The following is a 25,401-nucleotide window of genomic DNA, read 5'->3' on the forward strand; positions in this document are numbered from 1 at the left end:
CAAATGTCCAAACCTAGCGGTGTCCCCTAAATGTGTTGTAGAGTAGAGGAAACAAACATATCACTGAGATCTTTACTAGAGGGGGAGAACTGAGGTGACCTGGCACTCTGCCTGCCAGTCTCAGCATTTTCAGATCCTGCCCAGCAATTACCCACCCTTTATGAGGTAGCAGATAGAGAAATTGAGTGATCCATAGGACCTCAGGCCTGCCCAGCACTCAATTCTGCCCAGCAGCAAATCACATGCAGCAGGAAGGCAGCTCCAGAGGCAGAGCAATCTGCTAGTCATGGGTTTAGGCTCAGAGCTGTTAATCTGTGAGGTCATCCACAGCAGTGGGGCTCTCTCCTTGCCACAGAGGTGGGGGCTATTTACCACCAAATCCAAGTTCTCCACTGCTTAAATTTCTCAGCAGTTTCATGTCCAACCTTACTCTTCTCCACAACTGTGTCTTATGGCTGTCCCCCACCCACACACTGTAGAAGGGTGTCTCCAGGCTCCCTGACTTGCAACTGTTCCTTGATTTTAGGTCCCCAGAGTAGCTTAGTCTCAAACAATAGGCCCCCTCTCAAGTTGGTGCCTGACTATAGCTCTACAAGATATTAAGTGCAATAAAATGGATTTCTTCTCTAATGTCAGCCTGCCCCACAGCAATAGTCATTGTCACAGCAAATCCCTACATTGGATTTAGGGATTGTAAAATCTGTGGGCTTATTCTGTGACTAGGACTGTCACCATTCTGTTGTCCCCAGAGCTTCTTGGCTTACCTTTTGTTGTAGTTTTGGCTTCCCCTCTCCTTGGGAGCCAGGGTTGGAGCTAGGAGGCTGTTTCCTACTTTTCTGTGCATCACCTTTCTCTTGTTTCTCCATGATAGTCAGCTGTCTTGTCTCTTTCATGATTCCTGATGCTCTTCTCTCTCTCTGAATGGAATATAATACCTACTTTACTACCATGTCTCTTCTCATTCATGGAGTTGTATGGAAGAAAACTCTAATCTACCATCTTACTCTGGAAGCCCTAGAAAACAATTTTTTTGAAGTTATTTGTAGAATTCAGTGTATACTTATCATACAACCCAGCAATTCCACTACCAGATTTCTTTCTGAAATAAGTTATAACACATGTCCACACAAAGAATTGTCCATAGCAACATTGTTCATTATCTAAATCTCAGACTACCTCAGATGTTCACTGACTTACAAATGGATAAATAAATTGTAGCATCTCCATATAATGAAATACTATTTAGTGGTGAAAACAAAGGGACAACTGAATTACAATGGTAGTTGTAGGAGCTATAACATAAAAGGTATGAATATCAAAAACATGAAAAGGTAAAGAAGCCAGAAATGAAAGCCTGTGTGATGTATTTGTACAGAATTCTGAATTTTACAGTCCATACAGAAGACCCGTGCTTGCTTGGTGTCATGCTTTGGGATGGAGATTGATTACAGAAGGACACAGGGGAACTAGTTAGGTGATGGGATTTTCCAGGTTATTATTGTAGTTTTGCTTTACACATCTATGTACATTTGGCCATGCTTAAACATTACACAAAAATGGGTGAATTTTATTGTACATGCATTATAACTCAATAAAGATGTTAAAAATAAGAGACCAAATTTGCTGCCTCATTCCCTTTAATGACTCTCATGCAGGATGATTCTCTAGTGCGAGATGCCTTATTTAGCTCATTTGCTAGGGCACTCAAAACAAGAAAATGTTGAAGAAAACAAACTTATAAGAACCTCCTGTGTCTGCCTTGGGGTATATGATTTTCTTGCTGATTCAAGGCAATTTATGCTTAGAAATACGGAATTCATCAGGAATTCAACTAGCTTTCCTTTAATTCATCTAATTCCACTACAAATATGCCTTATAGTTAGAATTTACATGGTGATAGTGCTTTGGAAATACATTTATTTATATTTCATTTTGGAAGTGAGGTTTTAAATCAGTGTATATGGCCCTAATTATTAAGACATGTCACAATATTTGGTTAACTGAATTGTGAAAATGCAGCAAACATTTTTATTTCTAAATGTTGAACTTGTTTTTTGAAGTGATGCTTTAAAATCGTCACCAAACAAAGCAGTCTCTGGAAATTTAAAAGATACTTTATAATAATTTATGTATATGAATCTATTTTTAGTGAGTATCTTTATGTTCTGTTTCTTCCAGGCCTGGTTGCAGTATGCTTGAAATCTGGGATGTGGAAGATCCTTCCAATGCAGCTAACCCTCCCCTCTGTAGCATCCTGCTCAAGGATGCAAGGCCTTTCTTCACCACAGTATTCCAAAATAGCATGTACAGAGTACTGAAGGTGAACTGAGAACGAGACTATCCGCTGCTCTGTGGTGCAGAGAGGTGCATCAAAAACCAACAGCCTAGGCCTGTTTACATTAATAAAAGTGAGGCTTTAATAAGAGACACTTAAAAGAAGATAATAAAATAATTTAAAGGTTTTTTTGATTATTAAACATGCTCACGTTACTTTATTGTTTTCCCTTGAATGTCAGCTTTATTAAGCTTGTCTTATAAAAGATTAAATCATTTCATACTGTATAAACAAATGTTCATTTTAGAGTTTTAAAGAAACATGTATGTGAATTTAATAAATCAAGGCTATATAAAGTCCTTTTAAATCCAACTGGGTGAATTGCTATAGAGTTTCTCTAGCATTGGGTGTATAAGCTCAGACTCCCCAAACCACTTAGAATCCAGAATGTGTCTTTAGAATCCAATGGTTTTTCTTTGAATATCTAGGTAGAATAACAGTCCTATGGTACCCAATCAGATTTTGGTGTTAAACATGATCATTAAGGAAAATCCAGTTAAATTTATCAAAAAGATTTCCATATACTACATCTTGAATGAAGCAAAGGTCTTTTCATCTTGATGGCCCTGTGGCTTAGTAGACATAGTCTTTGTTTCTAGTCACCATCTTTTTAAATTCATATTTTAAGTTCTCATCTGTTATTTTTGATGAGGAAAATTGTATTTTATAAATCCTCTCTTCCAATAAAGTCTGTTCATCAATGCTCCATCTTGCAGATGGAGTTGCTAAATGCAAAGAGTAGCATTCTTTTGTCTGCTTGATAAATATTAAATATACCACATCTACAGAATTCTGTCGTGCATCTACTGCATTCATTTTGGAGTATCTGTACTCATTCTTTCCTTATATTCTTGGCCCTTTATACCTACTACAACAATTGCTTAATTCCATATATTACTTTACTTACTGTAGTTAATCCTATAAAGAAAAAATATTTTTCAACTTTTGTAGTTGTAAAATGTTTTAATATAGGACACAAAACAGCTAAGACAGCATATTATGTTTTATTTCTTTTAGCATTTTACAATAATTTATTCTGATGTGTGTAGTAAAGAAGGAAATGGGATACAATACCTAACATTCACAAACCAACATGACACATTTTGGATGATGTATTCATAGGGAATATTTTAACATAACTGACAGAATTCAATAAAAAAGAGACAAATCATATTAACTAATAAATATTCTATACACATATAATTTTATATTGGCTTTTGTTATTTCCTGTACTATATCTATTAAATAATTTTAGAAGCTCTTGAAGATCCTCTCTTTTCTCATTCTTGCCAAGCATACATTTTGAAATCAAAAGGTAGAAATCATAGGTTGCTAGAGTTGGGTTTTTTTTTTTTTTTTTTTTTACTTATAGTGATCTTTTTTTACCCATTTGAAGCAACTCTGCATAGTCTCACACAGGAGGGAAAGTACTGTGGTGAAAATAATGTGGGCTTTGTAACAATGTAGATCTAAATTTGAATCCTGGCACTTCCATGTTCAGTGTACCACCTACCATCCATTCAAAAGATACTTATTAAGCACTACATGTCAGGCCTTGTGCTAAGCTTGATCATATTTTATGAGCCTTAGTTTCTACATCTATAAATCATAATTGTACCTACTTTGCAGGGTCATCATGAGATTAGTGAAGTTATAGATACTGAGCAAATGTTAGTTCTCTCCCTTAGCTCACTAAATGACCATTTCAGTAATACAAATCACAGGATGAGGTTAGATAATCTTAGAATTCTGAGTATTCCTATGTTCATTTTGTATCAACAAATAGGACTGTTAGACTTCAGCTTATTTTTATACAAATTAAGCTATAGTTTCTTGTCTGAATATAATTTATTTTTATTCTTTTGAAATAGGAAGGCAATATCTGAATGCTATGGTTGAGTGATGGGCAGGTCTTCCCTCAATGTAATGAAACTTTCCCCGCTAGTTTCCCATAATCCTACTTTGCATGTTGCTCTGAAACCATGGCTAGAAGTGAGCTGCAGCAATCCCTGTCATCCAGCCATCAGGAGTTGATGTATGGTTTCAACAAGTAATTTGATAGACACCACACCCCCAAATTAATTTTAATTCCTATAAAATTATATGTTGATTTTTTTCTATGTCTTTATAATACAGGCAATATAAACTCTATTCAAAATTAGCTGTGAAAAAATTAAGAAATTTGAAATAAAGAGAAATATATTCAATAGGTTCTATGGACAGCTCATTGTTTTCTTCTAGTTTTTCTTTAACCAAACATTTTTTTTTTGCTTATTTTCTTCTTTTAACATAGTTTTACATTGACCAGTGTTAGTAATTGAACCCAGGATTTTGCACATTTTCAACTATTTTATGCTTTGCTTTTCACAAAATACAAATGGAAATGTACATGTATTTACAGTCATGTTTTGTTTAACGATGGATTTATGTTTTGAGAAATAAGTCTTGAGTGATTTTTGTCATCATGTGAACATCAGAGAGTATACTGACACAAACTAAATTGCATCATTAAGCTGCGTGGGAACACTGTTTTACATGTGACCCATTGTTCATTCAAATGTCACGCAGAATACGACTCTACGTGTATGTGTGCATATCTTAACCATTTTGGGATACTTTCATTTTTGATAATGCTGTATGTACATTCATACATAACTATGTGGATACATACTAAGGAATGCATCATTAGCAATTTCCTTGTGTGAAAATCATAATAAACTATTTAGACAAACCTAGTTGGTATAGCTTACTACACATCAAGGCTATTTGGTATGGCCTATTGCTTTAAGGCTAAAACCTGTACAGCATGTTACTGTACTGAATGCTTTTAGTAGTTTATAACACAACAGTAAATATATTTCTAAACATATCTAAATCTAGTAAAGATACAATATAAAATATAAAAAGCATATACTTGTTGCATTTACCATGAATAGTGCTTGCAGGACTGGAAATTGCTCTGAGTGAGTTGGTGAGTGAATATGAAGACCTAGGATATTACAGTACTGTAATATCTAAGCCCTGAACACTTAGGGTATGTTCAATTTATGAGAAAATATTTTTCTTCAATAATAACCTTACCTTACTATATCATTATTGCTTTATAAACTTTTAAAAATTATTTTTAACTTTCTGCCTCTTATAATAACATTTACCTCAAAACATTTTGCATGACTGTACAAAACCATTTTCTTTGTGTGTGTGTGTGTGTGTGTGTGTGTGTGTGTGTGTGTATGTGTGTGTGGTGCTGAGGATGACATTTGGGCCTTGACATGCTAGGCAAGTGCTCTACCACAGAGATACATCCCAGCCCCCTCAAAACATTTTTTATACTCATTTTCCATAAGGTTTTTTCTACTTAATTTTTTTTACCTTCTGAACTTTGTTAAAAACAAAGGCACAAACACACATTAGTCCATCCCTGACAGAGTCAGGATCACCTATATTACTGTCTCCCACCTCCACAAATTGTCCCCCTGGAAGGTCTCCAAGGAAATTCGAAGCGTGCAGCTGTCACCTCCTATGACAACAGTGCCTTCTGAATCCCTCTATTACCTGGGGCTCCTCTTGGGGGAAATCCCATCTTTTGTGTGGTAGTTTGTTAGCTTGGTCATAGATTTGCTTGTTAGCAGACAATGCACCATGGATATTCTTCTCTATTTCTGAAAACCTTTCATGGACCTTGAGGTCCATGTTTTCACACTTTTTAAGGAGCTTGTGGCAGTCTGCAAAAGATTCTACCAAACCCTTCACTTTGAATTTTCTTTTTTCTTTCTCTCCCCCTGCAGAGTCTTTTTAATTCTCTTGCCCCTTCAGCTGTGTCTCTCTTCCAGCAAATCCCCACCAGTGGTTCCTCAGGAATGTACAGGGCTCTTCAGTGACTTCCCCATCCAACCTCAGCCACCACCCTGCTGGTTTCTGTAACCACCTCACTTTGGCAAGTCCTTTGAAGTGAGGGACATAATTCTCGAGTGTTTTCTCCCACATGCTCTCGATGCACTCCTTGGCAACAATACCCAAGCCCAGGCAAGGTTCCTGGTCACAGGTGTAATCCTTCCAGGACAGCACTAGTGTCCTTGAAAGCCTTGAAACCTAGTGTTGAGTTGGTCTCCATATGGATGAAAGTCTTTTCATGCATCTCTTTCCAGAATAGGAAGGTTTCATAGTATGCAAGATTTTCCCTGGCAAGTAATTTTCCTCCACATCACCTTACCTAGAGTTCCCCAAAATTCCTCAGCTGCCTTCACATCAGGAATCACAGACTCACCACTCACTTTGACATCACCTAATGAATAATGATTCTTGAATTAAACCACCCAGATATCAACATCACAGGTGGGTCCAGCCTCTTCTTTCAACAGCACAAACTGTTTGCTTTGGCCATGATTGTCATGGTGCCAAGATACACTCTGTGTCTGGTCTTCAGTGCAGGGTATTAGAACCTTCCCTGGATCTTATGGAGACCCTTCTTGAATTTGTGTCAGTCTATCTGCCTTTGATGATGCAGACAGATTCTTTTAAGTTTCTGTTGCATTGCTCTTGTTCTTCCAGATTATAGCTATGATGGAACCAGACATGCCTAACTGGCAAGCAATTGCCATTATTAATTTTCCATATCCATAATCCTTAATCATTTTTTTCCTGGTCAGTCAATGTGGCCTTTTACTAGTAATATTAGCAATGGATTTTGCATACGTGGGGTGATAATGAGCAAAACAAGAAGAGAACAGTAAATCAAGCACAAGAAAAAAATGATGGAATCAAGAAACTCAATAAACAGCTGTAAGGGCATTCTATTGTACAATAAACATGGGGTTTTTTTGTTTTGTTTTTTGGCTTTATTTTTTTGCAGTGCTGGGGATTGAACCCAGGGCTGCATGCGTGTCAGGCAAATGTTCTATCACCAACCCATCTGCAGCCCTTTTTTGTTTTTATTTCTCACTAAATTGCCCAGGCTGGCCTCAGACTTGCCCTTCTGTCTCTGCCTCCTGAATACCTTGGGTTTCAGGTCTAGATACTTCTTTTTTAAGGAGCAAAAGGAGAATACTCTAAAATAACAAAAGCATAGTATTATAAATACATAAGGCAGCAATAGTTGTTTATTATTATCAGTATTATCTACTTGATCATATGCACTATATGTTAGAGGACTGGCAGTATAGTAGATTTGTTTATACCAGCGTCACCGCAGAGGTGAGTAATGTGTTGTGTTACATTACAGTGCTACTATGTCACTAGGCAACAGAAAATTTTCAACCAGTTATCTTCACGGGATCACAATCCTGTATCCAGACACATGTTTGCATAAAACATTGGAATGCATATCTTAGTGCAATAAGATTTTTTCCTGACTTGAAAATTGTATCCATAGGATAGATTCTCTAAAGTTAAATAAAAGAAAGTCGATACTTTTAAAGACTTTAACGCGGTTTGCCTTAAATTACCTTTGCAACAGGACTGTGTTTACCATCAAAAATTAGAATGTGTGTGACAATGCTCATTTCACTTACTCTAGCATTGGTTAGCCTGGTTAATATTTTGCTAATTTGTAAGACCCAAAATGATATTATTATTTTTGTTTGAATTTAGCCTATGTTCAGTAAAAAATCATTTTCTCATTTTTTGTAAGGGTGCTTTTCTGGATTGTATTCCTTGATAATCCGTTGTGTTTCCTCAGAACAGAAGAAGAGGGTAGAGAAAAAGGAGAAAAAAATTTTTTCTTGGAAATTTCTTTTTAACTCTGAGAAATATAAGGAAGCGTTCAAAAGAACAGAGAGGCATATAACCTCAAGCACAAAAATTAAGATGAATCATGAACTTAAATGAGAAAGGCAGAACTTTAAAACTTAGAAGAAAATATAGAAATGCAAAATAAAGCTACATGGCAAAATGTACAAGACAGTGACTAATTGCCAAGGACAGAGCAGCAGGGATTCTCATGTCATGGTAGAAGGACCAATAGGTACAACCACCTTGGAAAATTACTGTTACGAGCTAATAAATTTTAAGGTATGTGGTCTCTGCAACTAACAGTGCCACCGTAGTGAAATGTTTGTGCAATTATATCAGGAAAAGTAATTACAGGAATGCTCAGGGAAGCATTATTTGTGCATGTAAAAACTCTGAAAACTCAAAAGCTCCCAATAGGATGGATAAAATGAGGTATTTTGATACAATGAAATAATTGTTCAGGAGTGAAAGTGATCTATGTTCAAAAGCACCAACAGAGACAAATCTCAAATACAGTGTTAAAGAAGTCACCAAGGACATTTGTGTGTGTGTAAATATAGGTACCATTTATATATAGCCTAAAAGCAATCAAAACAGTATTATGAGGAGGTTCAGTGTAGCAAAATCATGAATGCATTAGGCATAATTGATTAGAAAAAAACTGGGGTTATTGCTCACTTTTAGGAGAGAATGCGGTCCAAAAGGGGCACTGGATATTTCCTGACTGTTCATTTTATAATTCTCTAATATGTACCTGTTACACTTTATAGATAACACGAAGCTTAAATTTTTATACAATGAATCAAACCTTATAATGTAGGATATATTTCATACCCATCTGAGTAGGGCTTTGATACACAGCAGTGGTTCTGAAACCTCAGACTTTCCTTCAGTGTCTTTGCTCTGAGTGCTTAAGGAAGCATGAGGGTTGTTCTAATGACTTAGGTCTAGCTGTTCAAACAAATTTTCAGGTTGTAGATTTAGGTTGAACATTTTATTGAGTTTTCATTTGTGCAATATATGGTTTTGTTTTTTCAAATCACAGATGATGTGACTGTGTTTTTATTAAGTGACATAAAAGGAATAGACTATTTTGTTATTTGGCATTTTTGTTTTCTTATTTTAAATTTTATGAAATTAATTCATATTCATTAAAGGAAAGTTGGAAAATCCAAGGCAATAAAAAAAATATATGGCCTTTCAGGAGAGTAGAGCTTCTTATAAGAATCACCAGCACATGATCATAGACTTTGGGGAAGACATCATTCACAGAAATTTCATTAGAATTCATAATAGTTACTTGATCCTTATTTTATTGGTCAATATACACAATGTTATATATACAGCTTCTTCATAACCTTAAAATATCCCCATAGGGTGAGAATTCTGTCTTGCAATCCACCCTGTCAGTGTGTTTGTTAGGCTTGGTATACTAAGCACCCATGTTCTATCATACATAGGAAAATGCAAATTTAATGTGTTTTAATTATTTAAAAGATCGTGATTTTTATTACCCAACTTGCAGCAATACAAGTTAGTCTGTTTCTCCTGAGTTGTGATAAATTGCTATTCTTCATTTCTTCCTGTCTCTACCTACAAGGATTAGAAAAAAATTAAAAATGTACCTACTTAACACATGAACCAAAAAGAGATTTTGTCTCCTCCCCTCAAAAACTCCCCCAAAACCTCTCTAGCCTAGGTTTCAGTAATATACAATAGGAAGCACTGCTTTTTTTGAAACTAAATCTAATCAAGTATTTGATATTTATATACTTGTGTACATAAGTATATATTTGCATGTGTTTGAAATGTACTACCTCGGGTATGCCCACAATTCTTAGAGCCCTTCTTTTGCTCTATTCAACTTGCTTTGCCAGCTGTATGGATACAATATGAAAGCAATCCATCATGTTCTGCTTACAGGCAGTCTATCATGGTAGGCAAGCCCAAGTCACACCTTTCCCAGGCAGTGCATTCCTTCCCCATGCTGGACTTAACCAGGGAAGCTTTGCTCACACGTCCTCAGTGAGTAAGCCAAGATTTGGTCAGATGCCTTCTGCTTGCTCCTCTTCTCAGATATCAGATTTGCCTCACAGTCCAAAAGCTCTCCCCATCCCATCCTGTCTCCTGCTACTTCTGAGCAGCTGTTATCCCTTCCTAGTTTGATACTTTCATCCTTTCTTATGTCCCATGAATTTCCCTGACCACCAAGAGATAGTTCCACCAGGAAATTTTCACTTTATAATCTTATTGTTACACCTCCTTCCCCTAGAGGGAATCCCTTTGACCCCCCCATGTCAGGAGAGGGGACTTTGCATCTATGAGAAGCTCACTTATCTCATGGTTCCAGCCCCTCATCAAATTGTAGATCCAATATCATAATGACCAGGTCTATTCCTCCAACTGGGAAAATATAAGACTAAGAGATGAGGACCACCATTTTGAGTCTTTATTCCCATTTCCTTCCAGGGGAGTAGGAAATGTTTCTTCCTTTCTCCCCATCTCTCCCCACCTTTATCCTGTTATACTAAATTCTTTTCCCATAAATTTTACTATTACTTTTATAAGGGTTTTTTTGGCGGCACTAGGTTTGAACTCAGGGCCTCATGTTTGCTATGCATGCACTCTACCACTTGAGCCACTCTGCCAGCCCTACTATTGCTTTTACTATGAAAATGTTTTTGGTTTCTGGAATGGAGAAATGTTCCTGAGAATAGTGGAGAATGAGTGTTCAAGCCTTTGAGGAATCATATGCAACACAGTGTGCACATCTGTGGAAAGTTAAACATCCCAGTTAAAATTACTCTCACCATTTCAGACAATTTTTAAATAAATACCAGCTATATTAGATAATCTTTACAATATTGTGAAAAGTAAAACAATCTTACTCTAAACTATAGCTCTAGTTTATTAACCATATTTAACTAAATGATTTACTGCATTATAAGAACTGGTTTAATTTTTTCAAATAGGAAGAAAAAATGTTAAATGTACAAAATGTTCTTTTAAAATATTCCTGGTGCCATCTGCTGGCTGTGACGCATGATAACATTTGTCATGAAATTGCCCATGTTGGGTGCTAGTTTGCTTGTGTCTTAGTAGGAAATGGGAAACAGCACACAGCGACATGAACTCCACTTTTTGTTTCGCTGTGATGATCTCAGTGGGTGGCACTGTCCCTGGCCCTCTGGCCCTCACATACCCATCTCTACTTTTTTTTTTTTGGCAGCAGTCCTAGAGTTTGATTCAGGGCCTCACTTTTGCTAGTCAGGGGCCCTAGGGTTTGAGCCATGCCCCCAGCCCTTTTTTCTTTAATACATTTCAAATAGGGTCTTGCATTTATGCTCGGACAGCCTAGAATGCAGTCCTTCTATTTATGCTTTCCACATAGCTGGGATGACAGGCACACACCTTCGTGGCCAGCTTTTTTCATTGGGTGAGATGGGGGTCTCACTAACTTTTTTTCTCTTTATTGGCCTTGAATGGTGATCTTATCTCCACCTTCTAAATATCGTGAGGATTATAGGCGTAAGCGACCCCACCCAGCCATCTCCACTATTTCTTCAATTTATCTCCTTCCTCCAGTGCCAAAGGAAGCTTTTTATACACAGGTCCTGCCTCTTGTCCCAAACCACCAACATTCCCAACATCACAGTCTCACCTCCACAAGGAACAGCTTGACATTTTCTGCCTGTTCTCACACTGTCCCTTCAGTCAGTTAAAGTCTGACCAGTCTCTTTCCTCATCTCTGTCTCCTTGTCCTTCACAACTGCCCATTCTCTGGGAAGCCAGCCCTGATCATCTCCCAGTCATCCATCATCCACTAATGCCACTGTACCTGTCACACTGTTTGGTCACTAAGAAGTTATCTGTTTATCTTTTGGGCTCTCTTAACTGAGCTGTAAACTACTTAATTGATATGTGTTTCATTTATTTGTTATCCACCCAACATGACAATGTGGCCCACAGCAGATGCTCAGAATTGTCCATGAAGGAATAATGTAGAAGGGTAAAATGTGGGAAAGTCTTAAAGATGGGGGAGTTTGTGATCCCTTGGGGATACTTTTATTGTTTGTTGTCCCTACAGCAAATTATCCTCAAAGTGGATCAACATTTTCTTAATGCTTTCTTAAGTAGCTAACACTGTATGGTTGCCCTGGGGGATGAAATTCAAAAATTAGTACATAAATTGAGACTGAATTTGAATCCCCACTCTACTACTTACAAACCTAGCAATTTATTTGACATTTTAAATTCTCATCACCTGCAAAATGGAAATACTAAAGGAATCTGCCTCAAAATGATGCCTTAAAAAAACCCTAAATATAGCAAAGCATAGAAAAGAGAATAAGCACCAAGTGAGCTGTTTGTTGTTGGTTTTGCTGTTATTGCTAAAGTCTACAAACTGATTGAGGATCAGCAAACAACAGTTGCTTACTGGGTAGGATCCTAGCCTTTACTCAATAGTTGACTTACCCTTTTGGGACTGTCTATTCCCTCTAAAGACTATTATCAATATTTTCTGTATCAACTTGGGGGAGTTCTGCTACTGTGCTATTTGCCTAATAAGGGTTGGTTTGTCTATTTAATTTTTGAAATGTTATACTGGAATCAGAAAATGCACACAACCTAAAAGTGCAAATATATAGCTGATACTGCAAAGTAGCAGGTTGCTATAATGCAGTGGTATCATAGGATTTTAAGCTTTGAAATAACCTTATATCTACTATAATGGGCTTGCCTTACAATAAAATAGAAAACCCAACAACTTCAGACCCCCAGAGTCTTAGCTTCTGACTAACTTCTCACCAGGGAAGGCAAAGTAAATTAAAAAAGATAAATAATTACTGCTCAACTGGAAAATAATTCAAAGGCTACAAGGGAGTTCTAGGCACAAAACTTTATCTTGTGTCACATCCTAGAAGCATGGAGGAGGAGTTGCATGGTGGATTCTTTACTTGTAGAGGAAGTTTGTAAATGCTGCTTGAAACTCCTAGTTTTTTGTAGTAGGCATTTTACCTTAACAGAGTCAGAAAACAAAGAAGTAAGCACAACAAAGGCTGCAGCTTGGCTCTTTAATAGTGTTTCTGTTGCTGTTCCCTATTTCTGACTGCAAGGTGAATAAAAGAAGGATGGTGAAAGACAGGGAGTTATGGAACCAAAGGGAAGAAGTGGTGCTTGGGTAGAGGACAGACAGCAGTTGTTTCTCCTGCTCTCTGTTGAACAGCTTACCAGACCCTGTGTTCATGTGATTTGGTTGAGCCATGAAGGGATAGGAGTAGGAAACCTGGATTGCAAAACCAAGATCCCAGATTATCCACCCAGGTGGGGAGCTCAATCCCACTCTACCAAGCCTGTCCCTATGCTACCCGCTGTGTTGGCCAGAGCTTTCACTCAACATACAGGTGATTTCCTCTAGGCATTATTTTCCCACCATCACTACCACCCGGAAAAGAGAAACTTAAATTTTGATTTCAGAATAATTTACCCAATGCCATTTATCTCATCTTGGAGGATTTATGCTTGGGGACTCACATGCTCATGTGAAATAATATTCTTTGTAAAATGCCTTCATATTTTTAAGTCTCCTGACACATACACAAAAACCTATACTCACATTCAGTATGTTCAAGTCCTCCTGGCCAGACCTAGGCCATCATACACTATCACACCCTGTCACATCATATCTCATCATACACTGAGATGAAAAGACTCACCGTAAAGAGACATTCTTTCCTTCAGAACCATCCTTCTCTGCTAATATTAGGAAAACTAATATATTCAGCATAGATATCTTTTAATGACAGGTGAGAAACGTGTCATTGTAACAACTTTCCTAACTCTCTTAGATACAGTGACGTCAGGCATTACAAGATAAACATGGGCATACAGCAAAAGTGCACAAAGCAAGCTGGGCCTGGCAGTCCATGCCTGTAATCCCAGCTATTCAGGAGGTAGAGGCAGAAGGATCTTGAGATCAAGGCCAGCAAAGGTACCTGTGAGACCCTGCCTTAAAAACAAAATAAAAAATAATAAAAGGACTGGGGGCATAGCTTAAGAAGTAGGGAGCCTGCTTAATGTGTATAAGGCCTTAAATTCAATCCCCAACTTGAAGGAGAAAAAAGACACAAAGACTTTTTACAAAGCCAACCATTTTGTTCGCCAGATCAGAAAAATAAGTAGCAGTGAAATTTCTTCTGCTGCTTTTTTTTTTTTTTTTTTGTCTCCACTCTCCCCATACAGGCTCCCATTCCAGGATCCACAGCATATTTAAGTGCTTTTCATTCTCCACAATTTCCTTCTAGGTAAAAAAAATATGCCTTAATGGGGAAACAATTTCTTTGTAAGTTCAAGACCTAGCTCTATACCCAGCTTGACAGAGGTACTTGGTAAATGATTTCAGGACGAATTTGTATACACAGACCTCCATGTACATGGTTTCCATTAAGAACCAGAATTAAGCAAATAAAGGAGATCTGTGGGGGGGTCTTGCAATTAAAAGAAAAAAAGTGATGGGACATCTCACAATATTGCGTTAACGACTCATGAAATCTGTTCCTTCAAGAACAGCGTCTTTCTTTTCTACCTTGTCTCATCAATGGATCACTTGTCTTGCAGGCAGTTCACTCTACTTCAGATATCTATAAGGGATCCTTAACTCTAAAAAGTCTGTGATGAGTGTATGACTCATGGACACTGACATTTTTAATTTCAGAAGAAGGGATTTAAAAACAGAAGAAAAAAATCAAACCAACTAAAGCTTTTCTGTCTAGGTGGAAAATCTGTGGGCTATGAAGTTTTAGAGAAGTCTATTCCTACAGGTACATTTAGAAGATAGATGAAATAATGAAAACATTTCTTATTGAAAATGAACAGTCTGGGCTGGAAGTGTGGCTCAAGCAGTAGAGTGCCTGCCTTGCAAGCACAAAACCCTGAGTTCAAACCCCAGTACCACCAAAAAAAAAAAAAAGAAAATGAACAGTCTGTGTATATGGCAACATATACCTCTTTTCAGAAGTAAGAAGTGTCCACTGATGCCCTTTCAAGGTAAGCCTTTCTGAAGTTTAAGCTGAGAATTTTTTTAATAACACATTTAGATCCCAATTTGCTCCAGCTGAGCTCAGGTAAGTACTGCGTAAGCACTTCCTCTGTGACTGGTGAGAGAAAGGAGTGGTATTAGGGGGAAATGGCAGAAACAGAGAAGAACCATCCTAAGGACCGTGGCATGGTTGCTGTGGTCCTGATGTCTATTGGCAGCAGCAATTGAGAAAAGCATGGATTTACACTCAGGTGCACCTGGATGGGAGCCCTGGTGCTGCCTCTCACCAGTTATGTGACCTCAGGCAATTTATTTGTATGAACTTCAGTTCAATCATGTACAAAATGAAAATAGTACTAACTATCCCATAAGCTGCTGTGGGCATTAAGTGCTATGTTATGTTCAAGAGAGCCTGATTTACAGCATGTGCTTAATAAATAGCTACTTTGTAGTGGCTTCATAGGGCATGACTTCTCCCAGAAGAATCCTCACCCCTCCATATGTCTCTGATAATCTGGAAAACAGATGTGATGGCTTGAAGGTAAAGGATCCAATTAGAATTTATGAGTAAACATATAAATAGATTGGAAAATTAAAGAAATTATGTAGACTTATATAAGCAGAGAAATTTTAATGATAATTTCCCTACCTTATTTCCTCCCTGTCTCTACTCCTACCTCTCTGACATTGCATTGTGGCAGTAGGAAATGTGACAAAGGGTACCAGCCAAATGAGGAGACATAAGAATGAACTTTTGTTTTCATTAGCCATAAGTGAATCTATGCTTTAATGCTACCATCTGAAATATGGAAATAATTACCACTAATCTTTCCTTTGTAATCAAAATTTGAAAGGTCATTCACCTCACTCTCCTCCTCCCCTACTGGCAACAATCTCTTGCTGACACCTTCTTTAGTATTTCCTGGATTGTCCTTTTCTTTCCCATAAGACACACAGGCTTCAATCACTTCCCAGTACTATATGCAAGGTCAACGTAAGTGACCTCATCTTTGCAACCCTGCCTCACACTCCTTCCCTTTGCAGCATCTTTCATCCCATCACAGATTAATCTTCTTAAATTCTGGCTGCTGTACATTCAGGCCACTGTCCTTGTCAGAACATTCCATGGCTTCCTAGGTAACATGGTTGCCTAAAACTGTAGGCCTTTTAAGAAGTATTCTCAGTCTACTTTTCTAGTCTCATCTCCCACTGCTCATCTAGACAAATGAAATCTGAATACTTTTGTTCAATCTTTTTGACATATACTTTCTCTCCCCTTTTTCTTCAAACTCTCCATGTTTCTCCAAAATCCTGCCACATTTTAAGATCTAGCTCAAATCTTCCCACTTTGAAATTTTCCTAACCACTTAATGCAAAATCTCCCCCTACATTGTTTCCATCAGGCACTTTACTTCTGTACTTTACATTAATTTTATGTGCATTATTTTATCACTTTATTTTGTTGCAAGTAAATCACCAAAGACCATGGATCATAGTAGTTTCTTAGTATTGACTAGGTTTTTGCCCACTGGGGACTAATTAGAGAGAGATGACAGACACAAATGCCCAGAATTAGAGCACTGAAGTGAAGCACAAAGGCTATCCCTGGGGAATACCTATTATACTAGTTTTGCAGGGCTTCCATAACAAAGAACCATAATCTGGAGCCTTCTGGAAGCCTTCTAGGAGTTGAAGGGTTAATAGGGTTGGCTTCTTCTGAGGCTTTTCCCCTTAACCTGCACATAGCTGTCTTCTCCCTGTACATGGTTTTTCCTTTGTGACTGTCTGTGTCTTAAGCTTCTTTTCACATAAGGACACCAGACATAATGGATTAGGGACCTTCCCAATGAACTTATTTAACATTAATTACCCCTTCTAAAGACTCTGTGTTTAAAAACAGTCACATTTGAGTTATTAGGAGTTAGAACTTCAAAATATGAATTTGGATAGTGGCTATGATTCAGCCCACAATGCCTAGTTAACTTGTATGAAGGAGGAGAAGGAAGAGGAAGAAGAGAAGGAGGAGGAAGAAGACAAGGAGAGGAAGAGGAGGAGGAACAGCCTTATGGCAGCACACATGACAGAAATTATATTCTTTAAAATTTAGTTTGATCATTTTCAGTAACTGAAAATATGCCTGACATAATGAATACCATCCAGCTTGGACCTACATGGGGCATAAATGACATGAGGCATACAGAAGAAAGAGAAGTGGACAATTCATATCTGAAATGAGAGCATCCTGTCCTATAGTGGAAGAGCAAATGACAGTCTAATGCTCATAGTTGGTTGCAAATACTTTTGCTCAAGTTAATACTGTAATGAAATTCACACAATTATTGTTCTATGATGCATGTCCAATAATGCTTAGCTTTAACTTTATTACCATTATAAAGCTGAATTAAAGAGCCTTTTGGTGATCATTCCATCCCAAATGTAGTCACAGTTCTAGAGGCTAAGTAAAGAGCCTTTCTCTTAAAAGAAGGAAGATAGAGAGTGAATAATATCCAAATACACCACATCTGTGTAGGAACAAGACACAATGAAATGCACTGAAAACTACTGAGTAATACAGGGTAGGAGGAAGGGTAAAGAAGAGTAATGGAGGAAGTTAGATTGATTAAAGTACAATATATCTACAGGTAAAATATTAAGGCAAAAACCTACTAAAATGAACAAATACTCAGACAATGAAGGACAGGAATATAAAACAGGTCATGTTAAGGGGAGTCTACCATTGGGAGGGAGTTAAAGAAGAGGGTAAAGGAGGGTGAATATTGTTGATGTACTTTCTATGTATGAATATGGAACATTGAAACCTGTTGAAGTCATTTTAAGAAGGAGAGTGTGGGAAGAGGGAAAATAATAGAAGGGTGGGGTACAAAATATGTATATATGGAAATGTCACAGTGAAACCCTCTGTATGACTATCACATACTAACATAAACATTTTAAAAAGGGTGCTGGAGTCTTCCTCTTGAGACTCATTGTATGTAATCTCTATTCGATACTTCCCATAGAAGCACTACTAATGACCTTTCCATCCCAGACAGTAGATATGAACTAACTCAGATCCAAAGACAGTAAGTACCTTATCACTGGTTATATTCACAAAACTATTCACTAAATGTTGATAGTGTGATTATCTGTCCTGATAAAAAGAGGTCTTTGGTGAAACTGAGAAAAAATGGAACAAAGCATCCCCTGAGTGTCTGCATTATTTATTCCACTCTTGTCATAGATGATATCCATAACTGTCAACATCCATTCATTAAGTGATACAAGATATCACAATTTGCTTTTGAGTGAAGCTGTCCTTGCATATTTATGTGGCACAATTTTGCTTCTTCCCATGAATAAATCAGGACCTGGAAAAGTAGAAGAAAGAAAGGCAAATGGAAAAATTCAGGAAAAGTAATTCAAGAGTATAAGTAATCAATAGATGACCATAAGTTTAGATGAAAGCATGGAATAAATCTGAATGTGAAAGTTGGAGCAGGGAGGGGACTGACTTTTGCAGTCATGACTTGAGTAACTGTGATCAAATAAAGTAATTCTGAAGAGCACTGGGAACCAGCCAACAGTCGCAGAGGAAACAGATAGGCAGATATTGCTAAAAGTAATAACAGAAATCTATCATTTATAGGCCTGTTGTGTGCTAGGCTCTTTATACATTATGTAATTCAATCCTCAGAACATCTTAGTAAAGATGTTTTACAGATGAGAAAATCAGAGGCCTTTCCTAAATCACCCTAGAAAAGGGAAAGGCTTGCAATTTGATTTTGGTCTGTCTGATCCAATGATGCCAATCAAGCAAAACCCAAAGTGCCCTGGATGAAAGTCACTTATCTAAGGGGACATCTAGAAAGTAAGGGATCTGGGATGTATCATTTTACATTTGAAGCCATATGGAGGAGGACACAAATGACAAGGACTTGCTGGCTGAGAATAAAAGTGCTGGCACTCCATGAGGGAACCATGAGACAGGACCCCTGCAGCCAAGCTTGAACTCCAAAGGTCATCTCAAGAATTGTGTCAAAAGTTACTGATCAACCAAATAACTAAGCTGTCCTCATTACATACCTTCTCAGGCATGCTGCAGAAGTCTCACACATGCCTTTGAAACAGGTCCCATTTCCTTGATCACTAGTACCCATTTGCTGGAATTTCAAATGGTCTGGAGGAAATCACATTCCCTCTGAGTCAGTTTTGTGACAGTGTGAAGTGCGTGTAAGCTGTTTCTAGCAATACCATAAATGAAACGTTTAATCTTTGGACTGGTTGTTCAATTTCAAATCTGCAGGTAAATTACTGATGGGATGTCTTGCTGTAACTTGGATGCATTTTTCCACATTTACCAAGTAAGAAAAAGCCCTGGAAAATAACGCAAAACTGTCTTGACTGCCCTCATATACCAGCTGAATGGAAATGCCTTTGTCCTTTTGATACTGTGTAGCTCAAGGAAACTGAGATCAGCACTGCCACTCTGAGAAAGGGTTGGCTTGGTCTCTCCATTTCAGTTTCTTCTTAGTGGTTAACAACTTTAGGCTGAAGGGAAAGATGTCTCACTTCCTATACCTTTTCTCACTTGCTGCTGAAAGAGAAGAGGCTCCTGCCCACTCCATGATGTAATCAATGCTCCTAAAGTGTCACCTCTCTCATGCCTGAGAGTGCTGTGATCAGGATAGTTCTCTAAGATATGTGATGTGCTGCATGTGCATATGTTTATCACACTTGAAAAATGCTACCCCTCATGCCAAGGATCTGAAAGTCAATTTTGAAGCAAGGTCAGATAGGATTTTTTAAGTTATCATATTCTTGGTATATGCCAGAAACTGTGCTACTTAGGAGGTAGAGATCAGGAGATCATGGTTCAAAGTCAGCCTGGACAAATAATTCTCCACACCTGATCTCGAAAATGCACAACACAAAAAAGGGCTGGCAGAGTGGCTCAAGTGGTAGAGTGACTGCCCAGTAAGCATGAGGCCCTAAGTTCAAACCACAGTACCAGCATATATATATATATATGTATGTATGTCACTGTTCCATGGAACTTGTTATCTAATTAGCTGCTAAACAAACAAAAAGTCAACATGCTCCAGAGGATTTTAACAGGGCTGAGAGAGTCACAACACAATATCGAATTGTCAAGAATACATCTTCAATCTTCAAATTATTTGATATACAAACAACCAGGAAAATGTAAACAGGTTTCAAGAGGTGACAACCCTAAAACAGAAACATGCATATCCTTTTCAAGTGCCCACTGAGGCATATTTTAAGTCTTTAAATAAACCTTAAAATTTTAATATAATTGAAAGCACAACAAGTATGTTAGCAATAATAGGTATGTGTGAACACACATACTTAGAGAGAAAAATAAAAAATGGAATGATATCTGGACAATACCAAAATGTTTGGAATGAAAAAATTTATTAGCATATACTAATTGTAAAAGCAAGAAGAGCATGGGGTGAGATCTTCTGGGCACTGAATGAAAATAACTTCAACCCCAGGATACTCTACCCAGCAAAACTATCATTCAAAATAGATGGAGCAATAAAAGTCTTCCATGATAAGCAGAAACTAAAACAATATGTGACCACAAAGCCACCACTACAAAAGATTCTGCAAGGGATCCTGCACACAGAAAGTGAAACTCAACTTAACCATGAAAAGACAAGCAGTACCAAACCACAGGAAAAGAAAAAGCAAGACAATAGAGAGTAACCTCAACTTAGGTACATACAACCAAACCTTCAAACAACTAAGACAACTAAATGACAGGAATCACCACATACCTATCAGTACTAACACTTAATGTTAACGGACTTAATTCACCCATCAAAAGGCACTGCTTGATGAAATGGATTAAAAAGGAAGATCCAACAATTTGTTGCTTACAGGAGACCCATCTCACCGACAGAAATAAGCATAGGCTTAGGATGAAAGGCTGGAAAGAGATTTACCAAGCCAATGGCCCCCGAAAACAGGCAGGAGTAGCAATATTTATCTCTGACAAAGTAGCTTCAAACCTACATTGATCAAATGAGATAAAGAAGGACATTCCATACTAATAAAAGGGGAAATAGACCAAAAGGAAATAATAATTATCAACCTGTATGCACCCAATGTCAATGCACCCAATTTCATCAAACATACCCTGAAAGACCTAAAAGCATATATTAATGGCCACACAGTGGTTGTGGGAGACTTTAACACCCCATTATCATCAATAGATAGGTCATCCAAACAAAAAACCAATAAAGAAATCCAAGATCTAAAATATACCATAGATCAAATGGACCTAGCTGATGTCTACAGAACTTTTCATCCAACCTCTACACAATATACATTCTTCTCAGCAGCCCATGGAACCTTCTCCAAAATAGATCATATCCTAGGGCACAAAGCAAGCCTCAGCAAATATAAGAAAATAGAAATTATACCGTGCATACTATCTGATCACAATGCAGTAAAAGTAGAACTCAACAACAAAAGTAAAGACAAAAAACATGCAAACAGCTGGAAACTAAATAACTCATTACTTAATGAACAATGGATCATCGATGAAATCAAAGAGGAAATTAAAAAGTTCCTGGAAGTCAATGAAAATGAAAACACAACCTACCGGAACCTATGGGACACAGCTAAGGCAGTCCTGAGAGGAAAGTTTATAGCCATGAGTGCATATATTAAAAAGACTGCAAGATCCCAAATCAATGACCTAATGATACATCTCAAACTCCTAGAAAAACAAGAACAAGCAAATCCCAAAACAAATAGAAGGAGAGAAATAATAAAAATAAGAGCTGAAATCAACGAAATAGAAACCAAAAAAACCATACAAAGAATTAATGAAACAAAAAGTTGGTTCTTTGAAAAAATAAACAAGATCGATAGACCCCTGGCAAACCTGACTAAAATGAGGAGAGAAAAAACCCAAATTAGTAGAATCAGGACTGCAAATGGGGAGATAACAACAAACACCATGGAAGTCCAGGAAATCATCAGAGACTACTTTGAGAACCTACATTCAAATAAATTTGAAAATCTTAAAGAAATGGACAGATTTCTAGATACATATGACCATCCAAAACTGAACCAAGAGGACATTAATCACCTGAATAGATCTATAACACAAAATGAAATTGAAACAGCAATCAAGAGTCCCCCCAAAAAGAAAAGTCCAGGACCTGATGGATTCTCTGCTGAATTCTATCAGACCTTTAAAGAAGAACTGATACCAACCCTCCTTAAACTGTTCCATGAAATAGAAAGGGAAGGAAAACTGCCAAACACATTTTATGAAGCCTGTATTACACTTATCCCAAAACCAGGCAAAGACACCTCCAAAAAGGAGAACTATAGGCCAATCTCCTTAATGAACATTGACGCAAAAATCCTCAACAAAATAATGGCAAACGGAATTCAACAACACATCAAAAAGATTATTCACCACGACCAAGTAGGCTTCATCCCAGGAATGCAGGGGTGGTTCAACATACGAAAATCAATAAACGTAATAAACCACATTAACAGAAGCAAAGACAAAAACCACTTGATCATCTCAATAGATGCAGAAAAAGCCTTTGATAAGATCCAACATCATTTCATGATAAAAGCTCTAAGAAAACTAGGAATAGAAGGAAAGTACCTCAACATTATAAAACCTATATATGACAAACCTACAGCCAGCATTATACTTAATGGAGAAAAACTGAAACCATTCCCTCTAAAATCAGGAACCAGACAAGGATGCCCACTATCTCCACTCCTATTTAACATAGTACTGGAATTCCTAGCCAGAGCAATTAGGCAAGAAGAAGGAATAAAAGGAATAAAAATAGGTAAAGAAACTGTCAAAAAATCCCTATTTGCAGATGACATGATCCTATACCTTAAAGACCCAAAAAACTCTACTCAGAAGCTCCTAGACATCATCAATAGCTACAGCAAGGTAGTAGGATATAAAATCAATGTAGAAAAATCATTAGCATTTCTATACACTAACAATGAGCAAATGGAAAAAGAATGTATGAAAACAATTCCATTTACAATAGCCTCAAAAAAAATCAACCTAACAAAAAATGTGAAAGACCTCTACAAGGAAAACTATACACTTCTGAAAAAAGAGATTGAGGAAGACTATAGAAAGTGGAGAGATCTCCCATGCTCATGGATTGGTAGAATCAACATAGTAAAAATGTCGATACTCCCAAAAGTAATCTACATGTTTAATGCAATTCCCATCAAAATTCCAATGACATTCATTAAAGAGATTGAAAAATCTACAGTGAAATTTATATGGAAACACAAGAGGCCATGAATAGCCAAGGCAATACTCAGTCAAAAGAACAATGCTGGAGGTATCACGATACCTGACTTCAAACTATATTACAAAGCAATAACAATAAAAACAGCATGGTACTGGTACAAAAACAGACATGAAGACCAGTGGAACAGAATAGAGGATCCAGATATGAAGCCACACAACTATAACCAACTTGTCTTTGACAAAGGAGCTAAAAATATATGATGGAGAAATAGCAGCCTCTTCAACAAAAACTGTTGGGAAAACTGGTTAGCAGTCTGCAAAAAACTGAAACTAGATCCATGTATATCACCCTATACCAATATTAACTCAAAATGGATCAAAGATCTTAATATCAGACCACAAACTCTAAAGTTGATACAGGAAAGAGTAGGAAATACTCTGGAGTTAGTAGGTACAGGCAAGAACTTTCTCAGCAGCACAGCAACTAAGAGATAGCATAGGTAAATGGGACCTCATAAAACTAAAAAGCTTCTGTTCATCAAAAGAAATGGTCTCTAAACTGAAGAGAACACCCACAGGGTGGGAGAAAATATTTGCCAACTATACATCAGACAAAGGACTGATAACCAGAATATATAGGGAACTTAAAAAACTAAATTCTCCCAAAACTAATGAACCAATAAAGAAATGGGCAAGTGAACTAAAGAGAACTTTCTCAAAAGAAGAAATTCAAATGGCCAAAAAACACATGAAAAAATGCTCACCATCTCTAGCAATAAAGGAAACGCAAATTAAAACCACACTAAGATTCCACCTCACCCCTGTTAGAATAGCCATCATTAGCAACACCACCAACAACAGGTGTTGGCGAGGATGCGGGGAAAAAGAAACCCACTTACACTGCTGGTGGGAATGTAAACTAGTACAACCACTCTGGAATAAAATTTGGAGGTTACTTAAAAAGCTAGACATTGATCTACCATTTGATCCAGCAATACCACTCTTGGGGATATACCCAAAAGACTGTGACACAGGTTACTCCAGAGGCATCTGCACACCCATGTTTATTGTGGCACTATTCACAATAGCCAAGTAATAGAAACAGCCAAGATGCCCCACTACTGATGAATGGATTAAGAAAATGTGGTATCTATACACAATGGAATTTTATGCAGTCATGAAGAAGAATGAAATGTTATCATTCGCTGGTAAATGGATGGAATTGGAGAACATCATTCTGAGTGAGGTTAGCCTGGCCCAAAGACCAAAAATCGTATGTTCTCCCTCATATGTGGACATTATATCAAGGGTAAACACAACAAAGGGATTGGACTTTGAGCACATGATAAAAGCGAGAGCACACAAGGGAGGGGTGAGGATAGGTAAGACACCTAAAAATATTAGATAGCATTTGTTGCCCTTAACGCACAGAAACTAAAGCAGATACCTTAAAAGCAACTGAGGCCAATAGGAAAAGGAGAGCAGGAGCTAGAGAAAAGGTGAGATCAAAAAGAATTAACCTAGAAGGTAACACACACGCACAGGAAAATAATGTGAGTCAACTCCCTGTGTAGCTATTCTTATCTCAACCAGCAAAAACCCTTGTTCCTTCCTATTATGGCTTATACTCTCTCTACAACAAAGTTAGAAATAAGGGCAAAATAGTTTCTGCTGGGTATTGAGGGGGTAGGGGGGAGAGGGAGGGGGCGGAGTGGGTGGTAAGGGAGGGGGTGGGGGCAGGGGGGAGAAATGACCCAAGCCTTGTATGCACATATGAATAATAAAAAAAATTTATTAGCATATACTAATTGTACAAAATAGTGGGTTCATTATGATGATTTTAAAGTATATAATGTACCTTGACTATATTCATGCCCTATTACTCTCTCTTAACCAACACAATTCTAAATAGCTCACTGGCCAAAAAGAGTTTCAAAAAAAATTTTTAAATGAACAACAATTAAAAATACAACTTACAAAAATTGTGGGAAGTTTAGAAAACTATAGCACTAAAATTAA

At 37.4% G+C, this 25,401-nt stretch overlaps 1 protein-coding gene across 6 annotated transcripts in view; it reads left to right on the forward strand.

Moving 5' to 3' along the window:
- Dpy19l2 (dpy-19 like 2) overlaps nt 1–5,034 on the forward strand; it is a 139,526-nt gene extending 134,492 nt beyond the window's left edge. For 3 of the 6 annotated variants that reach the window (XM_074065298.1, XM_074065300.1, XM_074065302.1), the window contains one exon: nt 2,179–5,033. In XM_074065298.1, the coding sequence (XP_073921399.1) occupies nt 2,179–2,329 (151 nt within the window). In that variant the 3' untranslated portion in view covers nt 2,330–5,033. Of the gene's footprint in view, nt 1–2,178 lie in introns of all 6 variants that reach the window. The other 3 variants (XM_074065299.1, XM_074065301.1, XM_074065303.1) reach the window with 2 other exon arrangements.
- The last annotated feature ends 20,367 nt before the right edge of the window (nt 5,035–25,401 follow it).

The sequence above is a fragment of the Castor canadensis genome, chromosome 2, assembly GCF_047511655.1.
Source record: "Castor canadensis chromosome 2, mCasCan1.hap1v2, whole genome shotgun sequence".
Lineage (NCBI taxonomy): Eukaryota > Metazoa > Chordata > Mammalia > Rodentia > Castoridae > Castor > Castor canadensis.